Genomic DNA, 26,036 nt, shown 5'->3' with positions numbered 1-26,036 from the left:
CGATTACAGGCATGAGCGACCAAACCCAGCCTTTCCATTATGTTTTCTAATAGCCTACTTTTCTTATGGTATCTTAATGTAATTTCATTGTATCCTTAGTATCCTTTATCATGCTTTGGTTTTACTTATCTGTCTGATTAAGATTTTAAGTACCCCATTATAGCATCCTTGTAATGAACAGATAATCCATATTATTTGGAAAATCAGAATGACTTTAGAGTACACCAAATTGTACTGCTTGCCATTTCCAATATTCCCCTCTTTCTGGTTAGCCTCACACAATATATTTCCTTACTGTCCACATTCTTCTTATATGGAAATACCATTCATTTCTCCTCTCCCTGCTGTGCCTAAATCTTACTAATTTTAAATACTCAAACTATTTATTTCATAAATACTTCATTTATGCTCCTAATAAAAAGTTATCTGAATTCCTGTTTAGTGTCCTGTAGTTATCTTAAGTATTTAAGATATTCTAATATACTCGTTTTTTGTGTACGTGTCATAAAGACATTGTTAGTTTAACATTTCTCAGAGTTCTCTGAATAACACCTTTCTCATAACAGGCAATTAAATATTAAATGAGTATTTCGCAAAATAAAACCCAAATACAAAACAACATATAGCTATACTTGAGTTTATATTGCCAAGGTCCCACATGAAAAATATATTTATCTTTAATTCGGGGAAGTACATACCAGTGATGCTGTCCGTATAGTAGCGAAGTGTTCTCGATTACGATAGTGTGATTTGTGACGAGATACTTGGGGTGGAGACTGTGGATCTGATGCTCTTGTTCTAGGATCTCCCTCTTCTCTGTAATTTTCTTCCTCCTAGGCAAAAAAAAAAAAAAAAGATAATACTATGTAAGGTGAACAGTTTGTTTGAATCTTTATGGAAATTAAAGTTTAAAGACAACTTGATCAACAAATCTCACAGACATAATTTTAAAAAGCAAAACCAAAAAGTAGAAATGCTGTTCTTTTTTCTTTTCTTTTTTAGAAACAGGGTCTCGCTGTGTCACCCAGACTGAAGTACAGTAATGTGACCATAGCTCACTGTAGCTTCAACCTCCTAGGCTCAAACCATCTGCCTACCTCAGACTCCTGAGAAGTTGGAACTACAGGCACGGGCCATCAGGCCAGGCTAATTTTATTTTTTTAGAAACAAGGTTTCCCTATGTTGACTAGGCTGGTCTAGAACTCCTGGGCTCAAGTAATCCTCCCTCGTTGGCCTTCCAAAGTGCTGAGATTACAGGTGCAAGCCAATATGTCCAGCTTTATTTTCAATATAATTAGAATTAGAATAAATTATCTGTACAGGGTATAAAATAGTACACAGACTTAGGATAAGAAAATGCACATGACTAGATTGATTGATTGATTTGTTTGTTTGAGATAGGGTCTCACTTTGTCACCCAGGTTGGAGTGCAGTGGTACCCTGAACGGCTCACCACAGTCTCAACTTCCTGGGCTCAAGCGATCCTCCCACCTCAGCCTCCCAGGTAGCTGGGACCACAGGCATGCACCACCATGCCAGCTAACTTTTGTATTTTTTGTAGAGATGGGGTTCTGCCATGTTGCCCAGGCTGGTCTTGAACTACTGGGCTCAAGCAATCTGCCTGCCTTGGCCTCCCAAAGTGCTGGGATTACAGGCGTGAGTCACTGTGCCTGGCACATGACTAGATTTATATCCTACCGATTATGTGCAAAATTGAAAAGCTTTAACATAACTTGAAAACAAAGATGATGAAACATGCAGCCAATATAGTCAATGTTTTAAACAGGAGTAGTAGAAAATTGCTCAAAGCCTCTTGGGTTTTGGAAGCAATGGAGTTATCTTTATAATACTTCTGCCATCTGTCCAAAATAAGCAAAAACAAAAACAGTTGCAAAAAATTGAAGGACTGATATCTTTCCCTGAACTCAATCTGTTAGCTGAATAGAACATCAGTTAAGTAGCAACCAATTAATTGTGGTAATAATTTTTTGTTGTTGTTGTTGCCCAGAATGCAGTGCGGTGGTATGATCAAGGCTCACCGCAGCCTTGATCTCCCAGGCTCAACCGATCCTCCACTACTCAGTGGGCCTTCACTACTCAGTCTCTTGAGTAGCTGGGGCCACAGGCATGTGCCACACCTGGCTATTTTTTTTTTTTCTTTAATGGATGGAGTTTTCCTATGTTGTCCAGGCTGGTCTTGAACTGCTGGCCTCAAGTGATACTCCTGCCTCAGCCTCCCCAAGTGCTGGGATTATAGGAATGAGCCACAGCGCTCAGCCTATTTTAACCATTTTAAGTGGTATTAATTATACTCTCAATGATGTACAGCTATCAGTATTACTTCCAAAACTTTTTCATCAACCCAAACAGAAACTACGTCCATTAGCAATAACTATTTTGACCTCCACCCAGTCTCTGGTAACTCCTAACGTACTTCCTGTCGCTATGAATTTGCACATTTTACTTTCATCACTTAAAATGTTTTCAAGATTCATCCATATGGCAGCATGTATTAGAACTTCATTCCTTTTTATAGCTGAATAATATTCTACTGGATGTAAAAACCACAATTTTTTTTGGTTTTTTGAGACAGTGTCTCATTCTGTTGCCAGGTTGGAGTGCAGTGGCATGATCTCGACTCACTGCAACCTCTGCCTCTTGGGTGCAAGCGACTCTTCTGCCTCAGCCTCCTAAATAGCTGGGATTACAGGTGTGTGCCACCACGCCTGGCTAATTTTTGTATTTTTAGTAAAGACAGGGTTTCACCATGTTGGCCAGGATGGTCTCAATCTCTTGACCTCATGATCCACCTGCCTCGGCCTCCCAAAATGCTGGGATTACAGGCGTGAGCCACTGTGCCCGGCCTACAAACCACAATTTGTTAATACATCCGTTGATGAATAATTTGGGTTGTTTCCATCTTTTAGCCATTGTACCTACTACTTTTAGATAGTAACACAAGCTGTGAAGTGAAAAAGGAAGCGTTCCTATTTTTGTTTGTTCGTTTTTTGAGACAGTCTCACTCTGTCACCCAGGCAGAGGTGCAGTGGTGCAACCTTGGCTCACTGAAAACCTCTACTTCCTGAGTTCAAGTGAACCTACCACCTTAGCCTCCTGAGTAGCTGAGATTAGAAGCATGCACCACCAAGCCGAGCTAATTTTTAAATTTTTTGTAGAGACAGGGTTTCACCATGTTGCCCAGGCTGGTCTCCAACTCCAGGCTCAAGCAATCTGCCTGCCTCAGCTTCCCAAAATGCTGGAATTACAGGGGTGGGCCTCCACTCCCAGCCTCAGCATTCCTATTAATTGTTAAAAGGAGTTACCTGACTTTTCAATATTTTTCAGGTTTAACATTTTACACTCAAAAGGGTAAAGAGTAATGCAGCAAACACCCATATTTCCTAAATCCAGAATCTAGTTTTCTACAATTATATTCAGCTTTATTTTTAAGAGACAGGCTGGGTGCAGTGGCTCACGCCTGTAATCCCTGTACTTTGGGAGGCCGATGCAGGTGGATCACTTGAGGTTGGGAGTTTGAGACCAGCCTGGCCAACGTGATGAAACCTCTTCTCTACTAAAAATATAAAAAATTAGCTGGGCGTAGTGGCACGCACCTGTAATCCCAGCTACTCAGGAGGCTGAGGCATGAGAATTGCTTGAATCTGGGAGGCGGAGACTGCAATGAGCCAAGATGGTGCCACTGCACTCCAGACTGGGCAGCAAGAACAAAACTCCATCTCAAAAAAAAAAAAAGATACAAACGCCTTGGCGTAGTGGCTCACACCTGTAATCCCAGCACTTTGGGAGGCTGAGGTGGGTGGATCACTTGAGGTCAGGAGTTTGAGACTAGCCTGGCCAACATGGTGAAACCCCGTCTCTACTAAGAATACAAAAATTAGTCGGGCAGGGTGGCACACACCTGTATATTCCAGCTACTCGGGAGGCTGAGGCAGGATGATCGCTTGAACCTGAGAGGTGGAGGTTGCAGTGGGCCAAGACTGTGGCCACTGCACTCCAGCCTGGGTGACAGAGTGAGACTCCGTCTCAAAAAAAAAAAAAAAAAAAAGATATAAATATTACGGATAACATAAAATTCACTTTTGATCATCACTCATCCCAACCATTTCTCACTCTCCAAAGGCAACCATTATCATGAATTTTATGTGTATCCTTCCTATTTTTTAGTATTTTATTTTCCATGTAAATAATGTCAAATAATGTATTTGAGGTTTCTGTACTTTTTCTTCTAATATTCTGAAATAGTTCCACATTCTTTTTGTATTCTCAAAACATAATTTTCCAAATGGAGATAACAGGTTAGGAGTTAACAAGGCTTTTTTCATTAAAAAATGCTCCAAACTTCTTTTTTTTTTTGAGACAGGGTCTAACTCTGTCGCCTACGCTGGACTGCAGTCGTGTGATCTTGGCTCACTGCAACCTCCACCTCCCAGGTTCAAGTGATTCTCCCACCTCAACCTCCAAAGTAGCTGGGAGTATGGGAGTACAGGCACGTGCCACCAAGCCTGGCTAATTTCTGTTATTTTTAGTAGAGACAGGGTTTCACCATGTTGGCCAGGCTGGTCTTGAACTCCTGGCCTCAAGTGATATACCCGGCTTGGCCTCCCAAAGTGCTGGGATCACAGGCATGAGCCACTGCGCCCGGCCATGTTCCAAACTTCGGGAAACTTCCTTCTCCTCCTTCTTCCTTCTCTTAAACTAATAGACGAAGAAAACAGTTTACCAACATTGAATTTTTTTCAATGAAATCCAAATACTCACAGGTTTTAAATGGATAACAGAACTGTTAGACATCACTGTGTGGTCTCCCTCCATCATATCTAGCTCACTCTTGTCATCTGAGACATCTGGAAGACTGTTAACACTACTGCTTTGGCTGCTGGCACTGATGGACATGCTGGGAATGGATTGATTACTTCCAACACTATTCACTGTTCCTGTCCGGCCAACACCATGATCTTGTTCCTAAGAGAAAAGAACATTCAAATTCAGTTCAAATATTTATATATATCTCTCTCTTCTGAATTCTTGATTATAAGCACCTAGCATACCACTTGGCAGACAGTCTCAGAAAGTTGGTCTATCATGAGAAATTGCTTTTATTTTCCAAGACCAAGAAGTTTATCAACTGTTAGTTTATTGAAAAACAAAAATGACCAACAAGTAAATCACAAAAAAACTCAGCCAACTGTCTAAAACAAAGTCAGCTGATCACTTTTGGGTGATTTTCAAACTAGAATATTTTATCTACATTGCTTGTTATTTTAAAATAACCATTTATACTTCTCATGGGGCATATATAGGGATCCTGCTCATTTCTCAATAATTCTTGGTTAATACAAATCCCTCCTTTAAAAAAAAAAAAAAAAAAAAAGCACTGGCTATTCTGGGTACAGTGCCTATGGGGTAGCCCTGCTCCATAAGGAGCATTTAAAAAAAAAAAAGTATTAGAAACTTCATTGTAGTTGTTATTCTTTTTTATTAAACCAGCCTTTCATAAGTAGATTCTTCTTTCTTCTGGAAAACAGTTTCCAGATTACCTTTGCCTTCCTCCCTTCCTTCCTTTCTTTCTTTTTCTTTTTTGTATTTCAATAGGTTTTTGGGGAACACCAGATTATCTTTTTACCACCAAATAATTTACCATTAATTCCTACCTATTCTTGTGTAAACTAATAATTACATATTATATTATTTCAAATCACAATCATAAGAATGTTATTCTGATGTAAACAGGCAGGTGTAGTATCTGGGCACTAACGTTACAGTAGTCTTACCATACCAGAATTCTTTAAGATACGTAGAATTTAATAAACATAGACATATATGTAGATAGGGACTTTTCTTACATCCCTAGCCTAACACATATATTGTTAACAATTTAACTACATAGAATTTTATTAATTTCACTTTATTAAAGTATTTCACATATCTGAAATAATCCCAATTTTCTAGTGACTACCATTAAGAACTAAAAAAAATCCCCAAATCCAAAAATTGTAAGTTTAGAAAGTCTTATATTTGACAGTTCATTAATTATTTAGTGATATTAAAAAGAAAAAGAAAATAAACTATTGCTCATGGTTTCAGAATGCAAAGTGGTCTCTCTCGATGAAAACCAATAGAAAAGAATAAAATTTTTGAATTCTGACGGGGCAAAGAAGAAACAAAATATTTAGAGGGAAAAAATAGCTTTACACATAATATACTTTATATGTATATTTCTTCATGAGGAAGTTCTGTAACACTTCTACAGCAAGTCTGTATTTCCATTCTCCCTAAGAGGCAAGACAGAACTTGGTCTTGAGAGTAAAAGAGGTATGAATTTGAACCCATGTTCCTCTACCTACAGTGAGCAACTTAATTTATTCTGAGCCTTGCTTTTGGTATCTGTAAAATGAGTATTTTAGAACAGTGTAGGCCAGGCGCGGTGGCTCACACCTGTAATCCCAGCACTTTGGGAGGCTGAGGCAGATGAATCACTTGAGGCCAGGAGATGGAGAACAGCCTGGCCAACATAGCGAAACCCCGTCTCTACTAAAAATATAAAAAATTAGTTGGGCGTGGTGGCGCAACTGTAGTCCCAGCTACTTGGGAGGCAGAAGGTGGAGAATCACTTGAACCCAGGAGGTAGAGATTGCAGTGAGCCAAGACCACGCCACTGTACTCCAAACTGGGCTACAGAGCAAGACCCTGTCTTAAAAAAAAAAAAGAACGGTGTAGATGGAATGAAATCAAGTTTCTTTGGTGACACAGTAGAATGCCTAGTAACTTTCTCATGACTTCTGAGAGAGTACATTCAACCTTCAGATTCTGTATTTCAAGAACTTCCAAAAGCACATCATATGGAACTGGACAATAGGTCAAAAAAGGGCTCAGACTGGGCACGGTGGCCCATGCCTGTAATCCCAGCACTCTGGGAGGCCAAGGTGGGTGGGCCACCTAAGGTCAGGAGTTCAAGATCAGCCTGGCCAATGTGGTGAAACCCCATCTCTACTAAAAATACAAAAAATAAAATAAAATAAAAACTAGCTGGGTGTGGTGGTGCACGCCTGTAATCCCAGCTACCAGGAAGGCTGAGGCAGGAGAATCGCTTGAACCAGGGAAGTGGAGGTTGCAGTGAGCCGAGATCATGTCATTGCACTCCAACGTGGGCAACAAGAACAAAATTCCATCTCAAAAAAACAAAAAAGGTTCGGTGGTCAAGAAATTAGAGAAGGACTAGATTAAACAAAGGTGAACAGGTTTCTTTAACAAAGGACTTCTCAGAACCTTCACTATGACACTGTGTACCATAAAGGGGCATGTAATCTAACATGATTAAAGACTTAAAAAAATTTTTTTAAATTTTTCTTATTTCTCCAAGAAAAAGGGACCTTTTTTTTATTCCTAACTGGGATTTTATAGGACCAATGGTAAGAAAATACAACCTGGAAACCATTGGTATATAAGGTAAATTATGGCAGGGCAAGCTGCATAAGGAAAGAAACCAATAGTGAAAATTCAATATTGGAGTCATTTTTTATCTGTTACCTCTTCTTCTTCCTGTGCTTCTACTGCTGGTCCGTTATGTGCCTCCTGGAAAAGGAGTTTCTTCATCTTTCGATACTGCAGATTGTCCAGCTCTCTTACTGCATCCTTTGTCCTCTGAATAAGATCTATTAACACGGTTTCAGGGCGCTCCCGAAGAACAAACATGTGCTAGATAGGGGAGAAGGTAAAAGGTTGATTTTTTTTCAATTAGTGCCAAGGTACTCCTTCTCAGACCCTAGAGATAATATCCTATGATAGATAATGCATATAATCTATACCTACATAATTCTGTTAAATTTCTCCTATTTATAAAATTATCATTTACATACATATACTCTGTGTATACACAACTACTCTTTTTATTTTGAACATAATATTTTTGTTGGCCAACTAAAAATGCAGAGTTAAAATAATTGAAGGGTCTAAACACTAAGAATTAAGTCCAATCAGAGCTCTCAAGGTTTACATACTCTAAGAACTGATGATTTCACACAAAAGACGTGTTCAGTTATGAGTCATACTAGTTTCAACAGGAATGTATTTAATGATAGTGAATTATGAAAGATGAATTTAGATATTAGATATCTTTATATGCTGGTGAACAATATTCTGCATAAAATACTAACAGATATTAAAAGCCATTAAATTATTACTGTTTATCACTAGCGTTTAATATAATTTCACCTTATCAAATACAAAAAGTAGAAAAAACAATTCCACCATTATGATGATCACAGTTACATTGTAATATACTTTTCAGAAATTTTCTATATATAAAATGTTTTGTAGATACATAGTTAGCATGTAAATTCCAGAAAGACATATTCTGCCATCCCTTGAGTTCCATGAGATATCCTTGAATTCCTAAGACAACTTTTACCTCCTTTGTTAGCTCACATTTATTTCTTCTTTAAGCAAAGAGTTGTAACTATGAATCGTAGCCCACTGTAACCTCAAACTCCTGGGCTCAAGCAATCCTCTCATCTCAGCCTCTCAAGGAGCTAGGACTACAGGTGTGCACCACCATGTCCAGCTAATTTTATTTGATTTTTTTGGTGGGGGTAGAGTTAAACTCCTGGCCTCAAGTGACCCTCACATCATGGCCTCCCAAAGCATTGGATTACAGGCATGAGCCACTACGCACAGCCTCTATACAATATTTTATTCAATTTTCACAGTCATAATAAGTATTATTATTTTAGCTGGGCGCAGTGGCTTATACCTGTTATCACAGTACTTTGGGAGGCCAAGGTAGGCAGATCACTTGAGACCAGGAGTTCAAGAACAGCCTGGCCAATAGTGAAACCCTAAAAATATAAAAAATTAGCAGGGCGTGGAGGCATACGCCTGTAATCCCAGCTACTCGGGAGGCTGAGGCACGACAATCACTTGAAGCTCGGAGGCGGAGGATGCAGTGAGCTGAGATCATGTAACTGCACTCCAGCCTGGGTGACAGAGCAAGAGTCTGTCTCAAAAACAAAAAAATAATTATTATTTCAAATTCATAAACATAATGCTTGTAGAATATTTCATCAAATGTTTGTGCCCAAATTACCTAACCATTACTCTAATTTGGGGCAGCTATTTCTAATTTTTAATTCCATGATAAACAGCTTCATATATTAAAATTTTTTCGTTAGTTTTTTTCTTTATGATAGACTGCAACAGAAATGTAATTAGGCCAAAAGATAAGAAGCTCATGATAAATACTTCCTATCATTTTAAATAGGGGTATGATAATATATACTAGGGGCCAGGCAAATGAATACTATTAATATATGCAGATTTAGAATCTAATCACCAAATACTAGTGGGCTGGGTTACTACTACATGAGTTAGAAAGGTTTCTTTTGCTTCTATTTGGCAAATGTAAGAAGCCAGTCACATTCTTGCTTTTTTTTTTTTTGAGATGGAGTTTCCTCTGACTGCCCAGGCTGGAGTGCAATGGTGCCATCTCCGCTTACCACAACCTCCGCCTCCTGGGTTCAAGCGATTCTCCTGCCTCAGCCTCCTGAGTAGCTGGGATTACAGGCATGCGCCACCATGTCCAGCTAATTTTGTATTTTTAAAAGAGACAGGGTTTCTCCATGTTGGTCAGGCTGGTCTGGAACTCCTGACTTCAGGTGATCTGCCTGCCTTGGCCTCCCAAAGTGCTGGGATTACAGGCGTGAGCCACTGTGCCTGGCCATTCTTCCTTTTTCTTTAATTTGGTGTATACCACTATTTACAATATTGTCTTCTTTCTTTCTTTCTTTTTTTTTTTTTTTTGAGACGGAGTCTCGCTCTGTTGCCCAGGTTGGAGTTCAGTGGCGCGATCTCGGCTCACTGCAAGCTCCACCTTCTGGGTTCGCACCATTCTCCTGCCTCAGCCTCCCAAGTAGCTGGGACTACAGGCACTGCCACCACGCCCAGCTAATTTTTTTGTATTTTTAGTAGAGATGGGGTTTCACTGTGTTAGCCAGGATGGTCTCGATCTCCTGACCTCGTGATCTATCCACCTTGGCCTCCCAAAGTGCTGGGATTACAGGCATGAGCCACCGCGCCCGGCCTCTTTTTTTTTTTTTTTGAGACACAGTCTCACTCTATCTCCCAGGCTAGAGTGCAGTGGCGCGATTTTGGCTGATTGCAACCTCCGCGCCTCCTGGGGTTCAAGCGATTTTCATGCCTCAGCCTCCTGAGTATTTGGGACTACATGAGTCCACCACCATGCCCGGCTAATTTTTGTATTATTAGTAAAGACAGGGTTTCACCATTTTGGCCAGGCTGGTCTCAAACTGCTGACCTCAAGGGATCTGCCTACCTCGGCCTCCCAAAGAGCTGGGGTTACAGGCATGGGCCACCGCTCCCGGCCTACTATTTACAATATTGTTTTATCCAAAAACATAAAACCTTATATTTATTTATTTATTTGGAGAAGGGCTTTTGCCCTTGTTGCTCAGGCTAGAGTGCAATGGTGCGATCTCGGCTCACCACTACCTCTGCCTCCTGGGTCAAGCGATTTTCCTGTCTCAGCCTCCCGAGTAGCTGGGATTACAGGTATGCGCCATCACAACCAGTTAATTTTGTTTTTTTTTTTTTTAGTAGAGACATGATTTCTCCATGTTGGTTAGGCTGGTCTTGAACTCCCAACCTCAGGTGATCTACCCGTCTTGGCCTCCCAAAATGCTGTGAGCCACTGCACCCAGCCAAAACCTTCTATTTCTAAGTTTCACTGTTTGTTGCTTATTTTTTTTAACCAACATAATTCCTAGCTATATTAAAGCTTCTACTAGCTACTATGAGTGCCTGTGTATTCAGGCTTTCATTTCTGAAATGACAAGTAAGCTTACTGCCTGGAATTTCTCAAGCATTACTGAAATTTTGCATGGTTTTTCTATACACTGTGGCTGCAAATAATACTGCTGAATATATATGTGACCCTTTCAAACTAACTTGTGGCTTTAACTGATGTGTCAGTGAAAATAAACTGAATTTCCTTGAAATTCTAAAACATTAGTGTAAATATAGTTGACTTAAATCTTACAGTGAAAGATTAAGAAGATTCCTTAGGGTCCCAAAAAGATAGTCAAATCCTACTTATTACTGCCTAATCTAGATGTTTTAAGAACTATATTAAATTCAACAATACTACTATTGCTATTAATAAGACAGTCGATGCCCAAATGAAATAATTTTTTAAGACCAGAAAGCATACACTAATCATGTGTTTAATTACTCAACCAAGCCTGTTGAAAACTCAACAGAACTCACATATTTTTAAAATATTTCATTGCTAAGTTAGAAAAATATATTTCCAAAAAAGGAAGCAAAGATGTTATTTCCATTTTTAAGTTTCTCTTCTCCAACATATTATGTAAATACATGTCATCTTTCTTTCATATTATATTAATATTGTACAGATCAATACATAAAAATTAAGCAAAAAGTTAAACTATGTTTTTTGTGTGTGTTTTTTTTTTTTTTTTGAGACGGAGTCTCGGTCTGTCGCCAGGCTGGAGTGCAGTGGCACAATCTCAGCTCACTGCAACCTCTGCCTCCGGGGTTCAAGCAATTCTCCTGCCTCAGCCTCCTGAGTAGCTGGGACTACGGGTGTGCGCCACCACATCCAGCTAATTTTTGTATTTTTAGTAGAGACGGGGGTTTCACCATGTTGGCCAGGATGGTCTCGAACTTTTGACCTTGTGATCCACCCACCTCAGCCTCCCAAAGTGCTGGGATTACAGGCGTGAGCCACCGTGCCCAGCTAAACTATGTTTTATCAACTTTGAAATAAGACATTGTTCTGCCAGGCGTGGTGGCTCAAGCCTGTAATCCCAGCACTTTAGGAGGCCAAGACAGGTGGATCACGAGGTCAGGAGATCGAGACCATCCTGGTTAACACGGTGAAACCCCGTCTCTACTAAAAAAAATACAAAAAACCTAGCCAAGCGAGGTGGCGGGTGCCTGTAGTCCCAGCTACTCGGGAGGCTGAGGCAGGAGAATGGCGTAAACCTAGGAGGCGGAGCTTGCAGTGAGCCCAGATCTGGCCACTGCACTCCAGCCTGTGCGACAGAGCAAGGCTCCATCTCCAAAAAAAAAAAAGACATTGTTCCACATGAATTAAAATTTATAACTCATGATTATATTCTTGAACATATTAAGTATTGAGCTATTTGAATACTTAACTATACATTCTATTTAGACATGGTAAGAGCAGCTAATCAATTTGAAAAAAGAAATTAAAAAATTTAGTATCTAAGAGAAGTTCTCAGAAACAATAGTATAAAAAACTAGTATTAGTAAAAACTAGTAGAGTATACTTAATCCTAATTCAGAATCAAATAATAAAACACATTATTTACAATCATTTCTTAGGGGTAAGAACAAATTTAAAGTATAATGGAACTGGTGGCTCACACCTGTAATCCCAGCACTTAAGAGGCTGAGGCAGGTGGATCACGTGAGCCCAGGAGTTTGATACCAGCCTGGGCAATGTGACAAAACCCTAATTAGCCAAGTTTAGTGGCGTGTGTCTATAGTCCTGGCTACTTGGGAGGCTGAGGTGGGAGGATCGCTTGAGCTTGGGAGGTCAAGGCTGCAGGAGACGTGATTGTGCCACTGCACTCCAGCCTGGGTGACAAAGTGAGGCCTTGTCTTAAAATAAATAAATAAACTGTAATAGAACTGACCTTTAGAAGTTCCTCTGATGTAGGTCGATCTTGAGGGATTTTCTGGAGGCAAGAATCTACAAAGTTGCGAAAATAATCAGACCTATTGTAAAGGAAAGTATCAAGTGAACACATTGCTATTTCCTTTAAAAATACATCCACAAATCAAGGCACGTGCCTATTGGTGGGAGGGGGAATGGAAAGGGAATGATTTAAAAAAAGCAGAGACTATATAGTTTCATGTAAGTCTATGAAGATCTATCTAAAGCAACCAATGAATGTTTACCATTTTCCAAAGATAAATTCACACAGATTACTTTAAAATCCTGCTCCTACATATTTAAATATCACAACTCATACTACTGTATTGAGGCAAAATGAGGGAAGCCTATCTACTTTTTTTTTTTTTTTTTTGCATTCAAACCCAAGATAATATTCCTTTCCAATTCCCTTTTTTTCTTTTCCTTTTTGCTAAGCCTTTCTTATAATAAGCTCTTTTCTTATTTGCCCCTTGGATCGTCTTCCATATAGCATGTTTCAGAATATCACTCTATCTGCTCTGGAGAGAGCGTTTTTATACCTGAGTATTTGGTGCCCCTGAGCAAATGGGAAAGACTTCCATTAAACCTAGAAAACCTATTAAGATATTTTTTAAAATGTTAGAAGTCTGTAACACATTATTATATAGTGTTATTGACAAGAGTTCAGTGAGTAAGGCAGTAAATAATTACTCCATCAATGTTTGTCTCCAATATTCAAATAAGATTTTAAGTTCTTTGTAGGCAAGAATTCTTTTATAAATCCCCAAGTCTCAAACACAGTGTAAAGACAGTCTGTGTTCAATATATTTATTACTTACATGTATCAACTATGGTTTCAATGTTTTTGTTTCTCCAAAACTGATGTTGAAACTTAATCTCCAATGCAACAGTGTTGGGAGGTGGGGCCTAATGGGAGTTGTTCAGGTCATGAATGGATTAATGCTGCTATAAAAAGGGCTTGTGGGAGAGGGTTCTCTCTCTCCTGCTCTCTGCCATGTGAGGACACAATGCTTCTCCCCCACAAAGGATGCAGAGTTAAAGGCACTATACTGTAAGCAGGAGGCCCAGGTCCTAACCTGCCAGTGCCTTGATCCTGGACTTCCCAGCCTCCAGAAAATGAGAAATAAATTTCTGTTCTTTATAAATTACCCGGCCTCTGATACTCTGTTACAGCAGCACAAAATGTACTAAAGCATACCATAACCCTAAACTCAGTGCCAAAAGATTCGTTCTACATAATTCTAAACACAGAGTTATATAGAAAGAATCTTTTGGCACAGAGTTTTAGCATTATTAGTTTAGTAGAGTTACATGGCACACTCTTAAATGGCAAAGACTTATATGAATGAGACATAATTATGTACTCTTTAAATAATTAAGTACCCCTAATTTACATATCTGTGATTTTCAAAATACTAATTAAATATGCTAGCTATTCCCCTAGAATTTATCAAATGCTAGGTACACCTGAGGAATTAATTTTCTACTACAATTTTATACTGTTGATAAAAAATCCTAGTTTTCTAAAATTGTCAATCTGTTGTCCATAAACCTCTTTACACGAATGAACTAAATTTTATCAAATCAACGAAGCCCTAGAAGGAATATCAGATAAAACTGAATAACATATTATAGTTAGAGTGATCCCAAAATTTTTAATTACCTGGTAATTTTGACAAAGTCAAATCATTTTACCTATATTTTTATATCATATAAATTACAAACCATCCTGCAATCAAATATCACTATAGGTTGTAATAATAAATATAGTTTAGTTATAAAATATTAATGCTTAAATGCTACTTATTATTTAATAAGGATTAGGTATTCCTAAATTTAAAGAAAAAGTAAAATACAAATTCTTGTAAAAATGAATACTTGGCCGGGCGCGGTGGCTCAAGCCTGTAATCCCAGCACTTTGGGAGGCCGAGACGGGAGGATCATGAGGTCAAGAGATGGAGACCATCCTGGCTAACCCGGTGAAACTCCGTCTCTACTAAAAAATACAAAAAAAAACTAGCCGGGCGAGGTGGCGGGCGCCTGTAGTCCCAGCTACTCGGGAGGCTGAGGCAGGAGAATGGCGTGAACCCGGGAGGCGGAGCTTGCAGTGAGCTGAGATCCGGCCACTGCACTCCAGCCTGGGCGACAGAGCGAGACTCCGTCTCAAAAAAAAAAAAAAAAAAATGAATACTTTTTGCATTCATGTGACATCATCCATCCTTTTCTGAACTCAGTTATACATATGCTATAAAATGGAAACACGATAAAGAATAAATATAATATTTAAAAGGCTAAAATAAATCTATTTTAATATCTTATAAGGTGATACATTTTACCTAATTGAAATTAAATCACTTTGATAACAGATTATGAAAAAGCATTTCATTTATTCAACATTGAGCAATATATATATTAACAATACTCACCATTCATTAGACTGTAGTGTAGGGGATTCATTTTGGGCTATGTGATATAAGGCACTCATTGCATTCATATTAAATAAAGGAGGCTTCCTTTCCGCTGTAAAAGAAAGGAAACATTCCTGTTAAAATAGGTGCTGGGGTACTCTAGTACTGGGCACGTTTTTCTTTTTTTTCTTTTTTAATGATTTTATTTTGAAACAATCTAAAACTTATACAAAAAATTGCAAGTAGAGTTCAAAGAGCTTTTTTTTTTCCTTTTTTCTTTTTTTTTCTGAGATAGGATCTCGCTCTGTCACCCATGCTGGAGTGCAGTGGCACAATCTCAGCTCACTACAGCCTTGACCTCCTGTGCTCAAGCAATCCTCCTACCTCAGCCTCCCGAGTAGCTGGGACCACAGGTGTGCACCACCATGCCCAATTATGTTTTGTATTTTCTGTAGAGATGGGGTTTCACCATGTTGCCCAAGATGGTCTTGAACTCTTGAGCTCAAGTGATCCTCCCAACTCAGCCTCCCAAAGTGCTGGGATTACAGGTGTGAGCCACTGCACCCAGCCTCCAAGAACTTTTTCAAGTGAATCAATTGAGAACAAATTGCTGACCTGATGCCTCACCATCCTTAATATATACTTGAGTGTATATTTCCTATAAAGAAGAACATTTTCCTAAATAATCATAATACATCCATTAAATCAGGCCATTTAATAGTGATATAAGACTATCATCCAATTCCCAAACTACATTCAAGTTTCATTCAAATGTCCCAATAATATCCCGTGTAGCAATAGTGAGCTTTGAGTATTGGCAATCTTCAAGGAATTTGTTCATTTTATCCAAGTTGTCAAATTTATTGACATAAAATTGTTCATATTTCCCCATTACTCTTTTAATACCTGTAAAATCTATAGTGATTATAATCTCTTACTCCTGATATTGGAAATTTGTGTCGTCTTTTATTTTGTGATTAGTCTGGCTAGAGGTTTAACCATTTTATTGATCTCAGAGTACTAGTTTTTGGTTTCACTGATTTTCTCTATTGTTTTTCAGTTTTCTATTCAACTGATTTCTGCTCTGATCATCATAATCCTCTGCTTATTTTGTGTTCAATTTGCTCTTTGTTTTAGTTTCTTAAGGTAAAAGTTGAAGTCATGACTTTGACAAATTGAAGTATGGTTGCCCTTCTGTATCTGTAGGTTCTGCATCCACAGACTGAACCAACCAACTGAAATATTTCAACCACAGATTGAAAATATCTAGGGAAAAAATAATAAAAATAACAACAAAGACTTTTTAACAATAAAAAAATTAACAATTTTTATTTATTTATTTATTTATTTTTTGAGACGTGGTTTCACTCTTGTTGCCCAGCCTGGAGTGCAATGGCACGATCTTGGCTCACCACTACCTCCACCTCCAGGGTTCAAGAGATTCTCTCCTGTCTCAGCCTCCCAATTCTCTCCTGTCTCAGCCTCCTGAGTAGCTGGGATTACAGGCGTGCGCTGCCATGCCTGGCTAATTTTGTATTTTTAGTAGAGACGGGGTTTCTCCATGTTGGTCAGGCTGGTCTCAAACTCCCAACCTCAGGTGATCCACCCGCCTCGGCCTCCCAAAGTGCTGGGATTACAGGTGTGAGCCATCGCGCCCAGCCAAAAATACAAATTTTTAAGACAGCTACTTACATGGCATTTATATTATATTAGGTATTATAAGTAACCCAGAGATTATTCAAAGTATATGGGAGGATATGCATAGGTTACATGAAAAACTAAGCTATTTTATATGAGACTTAAGCATCTGCACATCTTCTTATCTGAAGGAGTTCTGGAACCAATCCTCTGAAGATACTGAGATATACAGGACTCTTGAATGTACCTCACTTTGAGATTTTCTGACATTTCCTATTATCAGAGTTAGGCTAAACACCTTTGGCAGGAGTATCACAGAGGTAATGCTATAATTTGTATCCTATGATGTGGCACTTGATTTTGAGAAGTTCTGTTATTGATGGTATTCACTTTGATCACTTGATTAAGGCCCATGTCTGCCAGTCTTCCTCATGATGAAGTTTCTCTTTTCTCCTTTGTAATTAATAAGCATTTTGCAAGATGGTACTCTGAATCTACATAAATATTCTGCTTCTCACGAAACTTTCAACTTTATTCTTTTATTATATGGAGTCACAGATTTTTATTTTAATAAGTTATATCATTTATTTTGATGTTCAAATTATCTCATATTTGAACAGTAGAAACCTTTTTAAGCTGGCTTGTATCTTTTGGACATGGTCCCATTATTATTTGGTTACTTTCTTGCTTTCTGGTACACTAAGATGTCCTAGCTTCATCTTATGCTTTCCCTAGCCCAGACACTGGATCAATCATTTCTTCAAGGGACTGTTGTGCTAGGTGTGCTTACTGCTGCTGGGGTGTCACTGCTCTCAGACACGCTCAATGAACAGAGTTGGGAATATATACATGTACACAATACATTTATACACCTATGTGTACAAATACATGACATATATTATTTATATTTGAAAACAATAAATATTGTAGTACAATATCTCAAATTCCAATCCAACAACATCATGTTTATTTCTAGCTTTCTCTTTCCATATTTGTAAAATCCTTCTCTGACAATGAGAGAAACCCTGCTCTCATTATCCTTAACATACATATATATATATATATATATATATATATATATATATATATATATATTTTTTTTTTTTTTTTTTTTTTTTTTTTTTGGAGACGGAGTTTCACTCTGTTGCCAGGTTGGAGTGCAGTGGCACAATCTCAGCTCACTGCAACCTGCGCCTCCCAGGTTCAAGCAATTCTCCTGCCTCAGCCTCCTGAGCTGGAACTACAGGCATGGGCCACCATGCCCAGCTAATTTTTGTATTTTTAGTAGAGACAGGGTTTCACCATGTTGACCAGGCTGGTCTTGAACTCCTGACCTCAGGTGATCTGCCAGCCTTGGCCTCCCAAAGTGCTGGGATTACAGACACAAGCCACCACGACTGGCCCTTAATATATTTTTCTATCTGATAAATTCCTCCCATGTAACCAATATCCCATCTTTGTGATCATCTTCTCTCTCCTTAAGCAGATGCCCTCCTTTCTCTGTTCAAATTCTGAATCCCCATTCCACTTCACCCTACAGTGTGAATAAACCTCTTGGTCACTAAGTCTTTTAAATGGTATACCATCAATATATCAAACATATCAAACTAGAACATATCTTTTTAATTTTGTCATTCACTATTAAATTAAAAATCTCTCAATTTTATCAAAGAACATTAAACTTGGCTAAAAATCACAGAAGAGATTCACCGAATTTATGTATTAGACTCTCATAAATTCAAATAACTTTTTTTTTCTTGAGTCAGAGCCTCACTCTGTCACCCAGATCAAAGTGAAGCGGCAAGATCTCAGCTCACTGCAGCCTCTGCCTCTCCGGTTCAAGAGATTCTCCTGCCTCAGTCTCCCAAGTAGCTGGGATTACCGGGATGCACCACCACACCCAGCTAATTTTTGCGGTCTTAGTATAGATGAGGTTTCACCATGTTGGCCGGTCTAAAACTCCTGACCTCAAGTGATTTGCCCACCTTGGCCTCCCAAAGTGCTGGGATTACAGGCATAAGCCACTGGACCCGGCCAAATATTTTCTGTCTCAAATTTTTATAAGCTACTACTAAACTTCTTCCTTTTTTTGAGATAAAGGCTTGGTCTGTCACACAGGCTGGAGTGCAGTGGCACAATCTTAGCTCACTGCAACCTTGACTTCCTGGGCTCAAGTGATCCTCTCACCTCAGCCCCTCAAGCAGCTGGGATTAGAGGCGCATGCCACCATGCCCAACTAATTTTTTTGTATTTTTTTGTAGAGACAGGGTTTCTCCATGTTACCCAGGCTGGCCTCCAACTCCTGAGCTCAAGTGATCTTTCCACCGTGGCCTCCTAAAGTGCTGCAATTAGAGGCATGAGCCACCACTTAATTTTAAACCAAATTTATTTTAAGTTAGAGATACTATTTCTTATTATCTTGTGCATGTTTCTAAACTGTCTCTACCCATAAATTTGAACTGCTTCTGTAAAATTAATACCTCCAAAATTCAAAAGGAAATTAGATGAAACTGAGACAGAAGCACTGAACGGTCTAGAAAGTAAATCTCAGAAACAATGTCCAATAATAAAATTTCCAGAGAAAGAGTTCAAATTATATATACTTATACAGAAGAGTAATCACCAAAGGGTGAGATAAATGGGTTCAAATGTAATATTTTCATTTATTCCTCTCAACGGGAAAAATGACTTTGTGTACTTTTGTTTCCTGTATTATTTTAATTTAATTAATTTGTTTGTTTAGAAAGGGTCTCACTCTATCACCCAGGCTGAAGTGTAGTAGCATAATTATAGCTCACTGCAGCCTCAAACTCCTGGGCTAAAGGGGATCCTCCCACCTCAGCCTCCCGAGTAGCTGGGACTACAGGTGTGAGGCTACATGCCTAGCTAATTTGTCTTGTTTTTGGTGGAGATAAGGTCTTGTTATACTGTCCAGGCTGGTCTCAAACTCCTGGCTTTAAGCAATCCTTCCGCCTTGGCCTCCCAAAGTGCTAGGATTACAGATGTAAAGCCACTGTACCTAGCTGACAGTAGAACTATGAATATTTTCTTTTCACTCCTTTTGTATTTCTATAATTTTATACCCTAAACATATTATGTAATTTAAAATGATAAATTACATTTTTACAAAGATTATATAATCATGCAGCTCAAATAACAAGAAACTAAGAATTTTCATCAGATGAACTATAAAGAAACATGTAACCAAACCCACTCATGAAAAATTATGTATTATAAGATTTCTTAGTATTAAGACATAACCAAGTAATTTCAACCTTTGTGACACTAAAGCATGAAAGAGTCATGTCTATCTATTCACAACTATGTTTATCAAGACTAATAATGGTATGGTTGATGTAAATTTTTTCTATTACCTATACTGTAAGAAAATAGTTTGTTTTAATTTGCTATCCTTAACTCTTCCAACATAGAAAAGCATATTATAATAAGTATGTGTCCCAAGACTGAATCTGATTTGCATTGAGAATCATACCTCACTGTCTGTAAACCCAGCACTTTGGGAGGCTGAGGTGGGTGGATCACCTGAGGTGAGGAGTTGGAGACCACCCTGGCCAACATGGTGAAAACCCATCTCTACTAAAAATAAAAAAACAGCTGGGCTTGGTGGCAGGCACCTGTAATCCCAGCTACTCGGGAGGCTGAGGCAGGAGAATCCCTTGAACCCGGGAGGTGGAGGTTACAGTGAGCCAAGATTGTGCCACTGCACTCCAGCCTGGACAACAAAGCGAGACTCTATCACCCTGCCCCCAAAATAAGAAAGAAAAGAAAAAAAAAACGAAAATCATACCTCTAGACCTGTGTCATCTAACAGGGTAGCTAACTGGCCACATGTGACTATTTAAATGCAAATGTATTTAAACAAAATTTTAGAAAATTCACTCCCTTAGCTGAAAAGCCACACATACAGAACACTTCCTTCATCGCAAAAAGTTTTCCTAGCCTGTGCTACTTTAGACCTTTCACCTATAACCATAATCAGGCTTAAAATATAGTTCCTGACTTAGCACTTCAAAACATTCAAAACATTTGTAAGTAAAATGCTTAACGTTATTATGAAAGATTATAAAAGTGAAGATACCAAATGAATGCCTAAAATTCTAAGAAATTATTTCAAATATTTCACCCATGTAAAATTATTTAAAGGTAGTCACATCTAAAGTTGCTTTAAGTATAAAAACTTCTATTGTGAAGGAACTCTGTTTTATGAAGTAGAATAAAAAGCTAGAAATAAGAAGCCATTTCATGGAAACTACAGAATTTAGGTATATTTTGTTCTAAGCAGAACAATGAGCCAACAAATCCCTTCTAATCAAATAAAATATATCAATGAAATCTAACAGGTCCATTAATGCAATTTCACTATCACTGAGGGGCACATGTATGCATGAGCCAGCATTAAGAAAGTAAAAGGATCCCATGGGCAAAGAGTACATTAACCAGCTTCTCTACATGTGTATCCAGGATTCTTAAGAAATTAATTAGGATCTATGGGTAGGAAAAAGAATCATACGTAAAAGAATAGAGATTAGAGTTTAGGACACTTAAAGGTACTTTCAAATGGAAGAAATAGTTTTGCAAACTTCAAATTAAGACAAAGAAATCACAAGTATGACATTATGGTCATCTCCAAATCTCTGTTTGTTGATGCTATTAAACTATAAAACAAAGAGCAGGATGTGGAGCTTGAAGGGAGTAGTTAACATAGGAATTCCAACAAAAGTGAAAATACTTAAAGATTATGTTTTAGGAAAAAAAAACTGGACTGCAAGGTAGTCTGGTTGTAACAGAAATCATAACTTTAATCTACTGTGTAATAACAAGCAAGATTTTACCTTCATTTTACCTCATTTTCCCTATACTTGTTTTCGAAAACTGACAAACTTGAGTAGATAATGATTAATCAAAATTACCAATAGATTTTACTTTTAATGTATTATTTTCCATCCTCAGTCACTCCTTTCAGAATGGCTTAAATGAGCACTGTGGCTCATGCTTGAAATCCCCCCACTGTGGGAGGCTGAGGCAGGAGGACAGCTTGAGCCCAGGAGTTTGAGACCAGCCTGGACAACATGGCGAAACCCTGTCTCTGCTAAAAATACAAAAATTAGCCTGGTGTGGTGGTGTGCGCCTGCAGTCCCAGCTATGTGGGAGGCTGAGGTGGGAGGACTGCTTGATTCCAGGAAGCAGAGGTTAGAGTGAGCTGATACTGCACCACTGTACTCCAGCCTGGGTGACAGAGTAAGACCATGTCTCAAAAATAAATAAGTAAATAAATAAACAAATAAATAAGTAAAGTTTACTGCAATGCAATGCTCTAAAAGAAGATAAAAAGGAAAAGGAAAAGACTATTGGGCTGGTAGACCTCTATTGGGAAATCCAGAGCAAGAAGATGGCCAGCATCTTCAATTGCAGTGACAGTTTATTGGCTCACATAAGTTATGACGGTCCACTGTTTTTAGCACATTCCATTTATGAGCAACTGAACAAAATGTGTGCTTAAAATCAAACTGCTACAGGAAATTGAATCCAATCTCTCTCCTTCACTGCAAGACCCTGCTACAGTGATCCATATACCTATCATCATGGCCCCTGTTGAATGAAGTCGGACTTACCATCTTATAAATCATATATATATCAAATATATATATCAAACTGTTACAAAATGGTATGTAGGTATGACAGTCTGACATCTAATTTCATTCCTAATTCAAAGTAAAAACAAACAAACAAACAAACAAACAAACAAAAAAACAGTAGTAACTACCCCAGCTAGTTATGAATGCTTTACAGATCTTCTACAGCTGGTAAATCCAGTAATCATAAACATATTCTAGGTGTTTAACAAATACTCATTAATGTTAGACACAGATTCCTCAAACATAATTAAAACCACAGTGGAAAATTATTTTGGATATAATGGAACAGAGCAAATATAATACAGCTAACCCTAATATAAATAAAAATTACCAAATAACCAAAGTGAAAACCTTACTAAATATATTGCCCCCCTTATAAAGTGACATTTAAGATAAAAATCTATAATTTTTATAGATCGGTACAGAAATTGATGTAAAACATTGATCAAACCTTAATCCATAGTAATGAAGAACAATGCTTACCTAGTTCAATACATGTTATTCCAAGAGACCACACATCTACTTTGCCATCATACTGTCCTTCATCCATGGCTAAAATTACTTCTGGGGCCATCCTAGAACAAAATGTTCATTTAAATTTAAAGATTTTTTTTAAAAGTATACTATTCTTTGAGAATGTAAGTCATCTACCTGGAGATCACTGGTTTGAATTCTAGTCAATATATCTGGACATAAGAATTTTTATAATGGGAACTAAGTGCATTACAGGTTGTAAGGTAAATATTTAGCAATGCATATACAGTGTGAGATTTATTCTCACTATCCCGTCATTATCATGTAACAGCTACCCCAAAAAAAAGAAGCTCCCAAGGCACAATTATATTCTGCATCTGCTCCAGTTTGCAGATTATAATACTTCATATCCTTTAGGCCAGTGGTTCTCAAATATTTTGGTCTCAGGATCCCATTACAAAAAGTCTAATTTTTGGCCAGGCGCAGTGGTTCACACCTGTAATCCCAGCACTTTGGGAGGCTGAGGCGGGCGGATCACGAGGTCAGGAGTTTGAGAAGCCTGAGCAACATGGTGAAACCCCATCTCTACCAAAAATACAAAAATTAGCTGGCCATGGTGGCTGGCGCCTGTAATCCCAGCTACTCAAGAGGCTGAGCCAGGAGAATCGCTTGAACCCAAGAGGCGGAGGTTGCAGTGAGCCAAGATCACGCCACTGCACTCCAGCCTGCCTGGGCGAGAGAGTGAGACTCCGTCTCAAAAAAAAAAAAAAAAGTCTATTTTTGCTTAAAAGATCGAATTTTACTATTGGCAACAAGTATTGTCAGTTGTTTTCCTTGAAGTTATAAGCTCATGTCGTTTATTAAAGAAAATTATCTGCCACAATCACCAAGACTGAAGACTGAATAATCATAGTTTGTGTCTTTCTTTCAAATAAAAATGGTATTCCATGATAAAAGTGGCCAGGGCAGCTTACAACTCAATCACACAATTATCAATCTTATGGGTATCTTATTTGTAAATGAAGCACTAATTCATGTCTTCAATTAGCGTCCTATATTCTTTTTTTAAATTTTTAATCTTTTTTTATTTTTTTGAGAGACAGGGCCTCACTCTGTCGCCCAGGCTGGAGTACAGTGGCACAATCTCGGCTCACTGCAACCTCTGCCTCCTGGGTTCAAGTGATTCTCCCACTTCAGCCTGTCAAGTAGCTGGGACTACAGGCATGCATCACCACGCCCGGCTAATTTTTGTATTTTTTGGTAGAGACAGGGTTTCACCATTTTGGCCAGGCTGGTCTCAAACTCCTGACCTTAAGCGATCTGTCTGCCTCGGCCTCCCAAAGTTCTGGGATTACAGGTGTGAGCCATTGCATCTGGCCGAGTTTAACATTCCTGACAGTACTTTACCTTCCACTTCATTTGTATTTCATGTTAAACACAGATAGACACTTAAAACGGCTGCTGACTGCTTTAACTATTCTTACCAATATGGCGTTCCCACGAAGGAATTGGCAGGTGATGCCATGGAAGCAGATCCAAAGTCAGCAAGTTTCACCTGGCCTGGTTCTGTCAGAAGGATATTTCCTGCTTTGATATCTCTAGGTTTAGGGAATACAGAAAATTACTTAACTTTCCCTCATTAGATTACATTTAAAACAAACAAACAAAAAAAACAAGAATTCATAAAATAGAGAAGGAGAAATCAAAATAATTAAGTGCTGGGGTAATCACATAATTGGGATAATGAGAATTAATATTCAAATTAGAAAACAAAAAACTACAGAATTCAAATAAACATATAGTAATACTTTTCTAAAAGAGAAGACAAATAGCAGCAAAAAGAAAAGAAAATTAGTTCACTGGAGCACAGAGTTTATATTTTAGTTTCTGTTTATTGGTAGAAACAATGGTTTTTAAAAATACATTGTAATTAGCAAACAATCTCTTTATCATACATAAGATTTCTGAGTATCCATACTTAACATAAAAACAAAAAAAAATAAAGAACCTTATTCTCCAAACTTTTTGAAAAAGACTTATTCAAAATAAGTAAATACATAAAGATGTATTCGTATCATTTACAAACTTTAGCATAGTTTTACTAAATATAAAATAAAAACTGAAATATATGGATAATGTAGTATCAATGATCCCAAATTTACTTTTCTGAAACAGCAACGGTCTATTAAACTAAGAAAACAGGTATTTATATAATAAGACTGTCTAATTAGCATTAAATATATACTTAATCATTCAAAAATTAAAATAGAAATTAAAGTGCTGAACTTCCAAGCCCTTAATTCTTACTGTATATTTTAGAGCATAACACAAAGTGAATCTATTTTTCTTACATTTGATTTTTTTTAAATGGAGAGGTATCTTAAATTTGAGAAAAACTTAGGTTGAAATTCCAACTATGGCACTCACTTATTTACTAGCTTGTGGGTATCTCTCAGATCTTATCCCGATGTTAAAAAATGATAACCCATTAACTCACAATGACTCTATTATATAGTTTAATATGTACTGCCTCGTTCATACATGTATAAGAAAATACTAACTTTCTTCTACAACAGCTAGAACCAATACCAGTGCCAAAATTTATTATAAAATGTTTTAACTTCAAAGTTATTATCCATAATCAAGGATTATCAAGGACCACAGCTCAAAAGCATAAAGAGTCTTAAGCAGCTTGGTTTTTTTTTTTGAGACAGAGTTTCACTGTCACCCAAGCTGGGGTGCAGTGGCACAGTCTCAGCTCACTGCAACCTCCACCTTCCGGGCTCAAGCGATTCTCCTCCCTCAGCCTCACAAGTAGCTGGGATTACAGATGCCCACAACAAAGCCCAGCTAATTTTCATATTTTCAGTGGAGACAAGGTTCCACCATATTGGCCAGGCTGGTCTCAGAACTCTCAACCTCAAGTGATCCACCCACCTAGGCCTCTCAAAGTGCTGGGATTACAGGTGTGAGCCACCTTGCCTGGCCTTAAGCAACTTTTATTCGTCCATATGTCATGGAATCAATGGAATAAATCTGTCATTATCAGTTATCAAGAAGACAAAAGATCTAGATTTAGTTCTAGCTCTAATCTACTCAGCTTTGCAACCCTTAGGAAATTAC

The 26,036-nt window shown here is 38.1% G+C and overlaps 1 protein-coding gene across 3 annotated transcripts in view; it reads right to left on the bottom strand.

The window, feature by feature from the left end:
• LOC105476646 (TAO kinase 1) overlaps positions 1–26,036 on the bottom strand; it is a 172,233-nt gene that overhangs the window by 43,453 nt on the left and 102,744 nt on the right. For all 3 annotated transcript variants that reach the window (XM_024791250.2, XM_071082602.1, XM_024791253.2), the window contains 7 exons: positions 24,398–24,511; positions 22,923–23,014; positions 15,163–15,256; positions 12,717–12,798; positions 7,549–7,716; positions 4,780–4,983; positions 699–833 (listed from right to left, as the gene is read on the bottom strand). In XM_024791250.2, the coding sequence (XP_024647018.1) occupies positions 699–833; positions 4,780–4,983; positions 7,549–7,716; positions 12,717–12,798; positions 15,163–15,256; positions 22,923–23,014; positions 24,398–24,511 (889 nt within the window). The remainder of the gene's footprint in view (positions 1–698; positions 834–4,779; positions 4,984–7,548; positions 7,717–12,716; positions 12,799–15,162; positions 15,257–22,922; positions 23,015–24,397; positions 24,512–26,036) is intronic.

This window comes from Macaca nemestrina, chromosome 17, assembly GCF_043159975.1.
Source record: "Macaca nemestrina isolate mMacNem1 chromosome 17, mMacNem.hap1, whole genome shotgun sequence".
Taxonomy (NCBI): Eukaryota; Metazoa; Chordata; class Mammalia; order Primates; family Cercopithecidae; genus Macaca; species Macaca nemestrina.
This window is presented reverse-complemented; position numbering and strand designations above follow the sequence as displayed.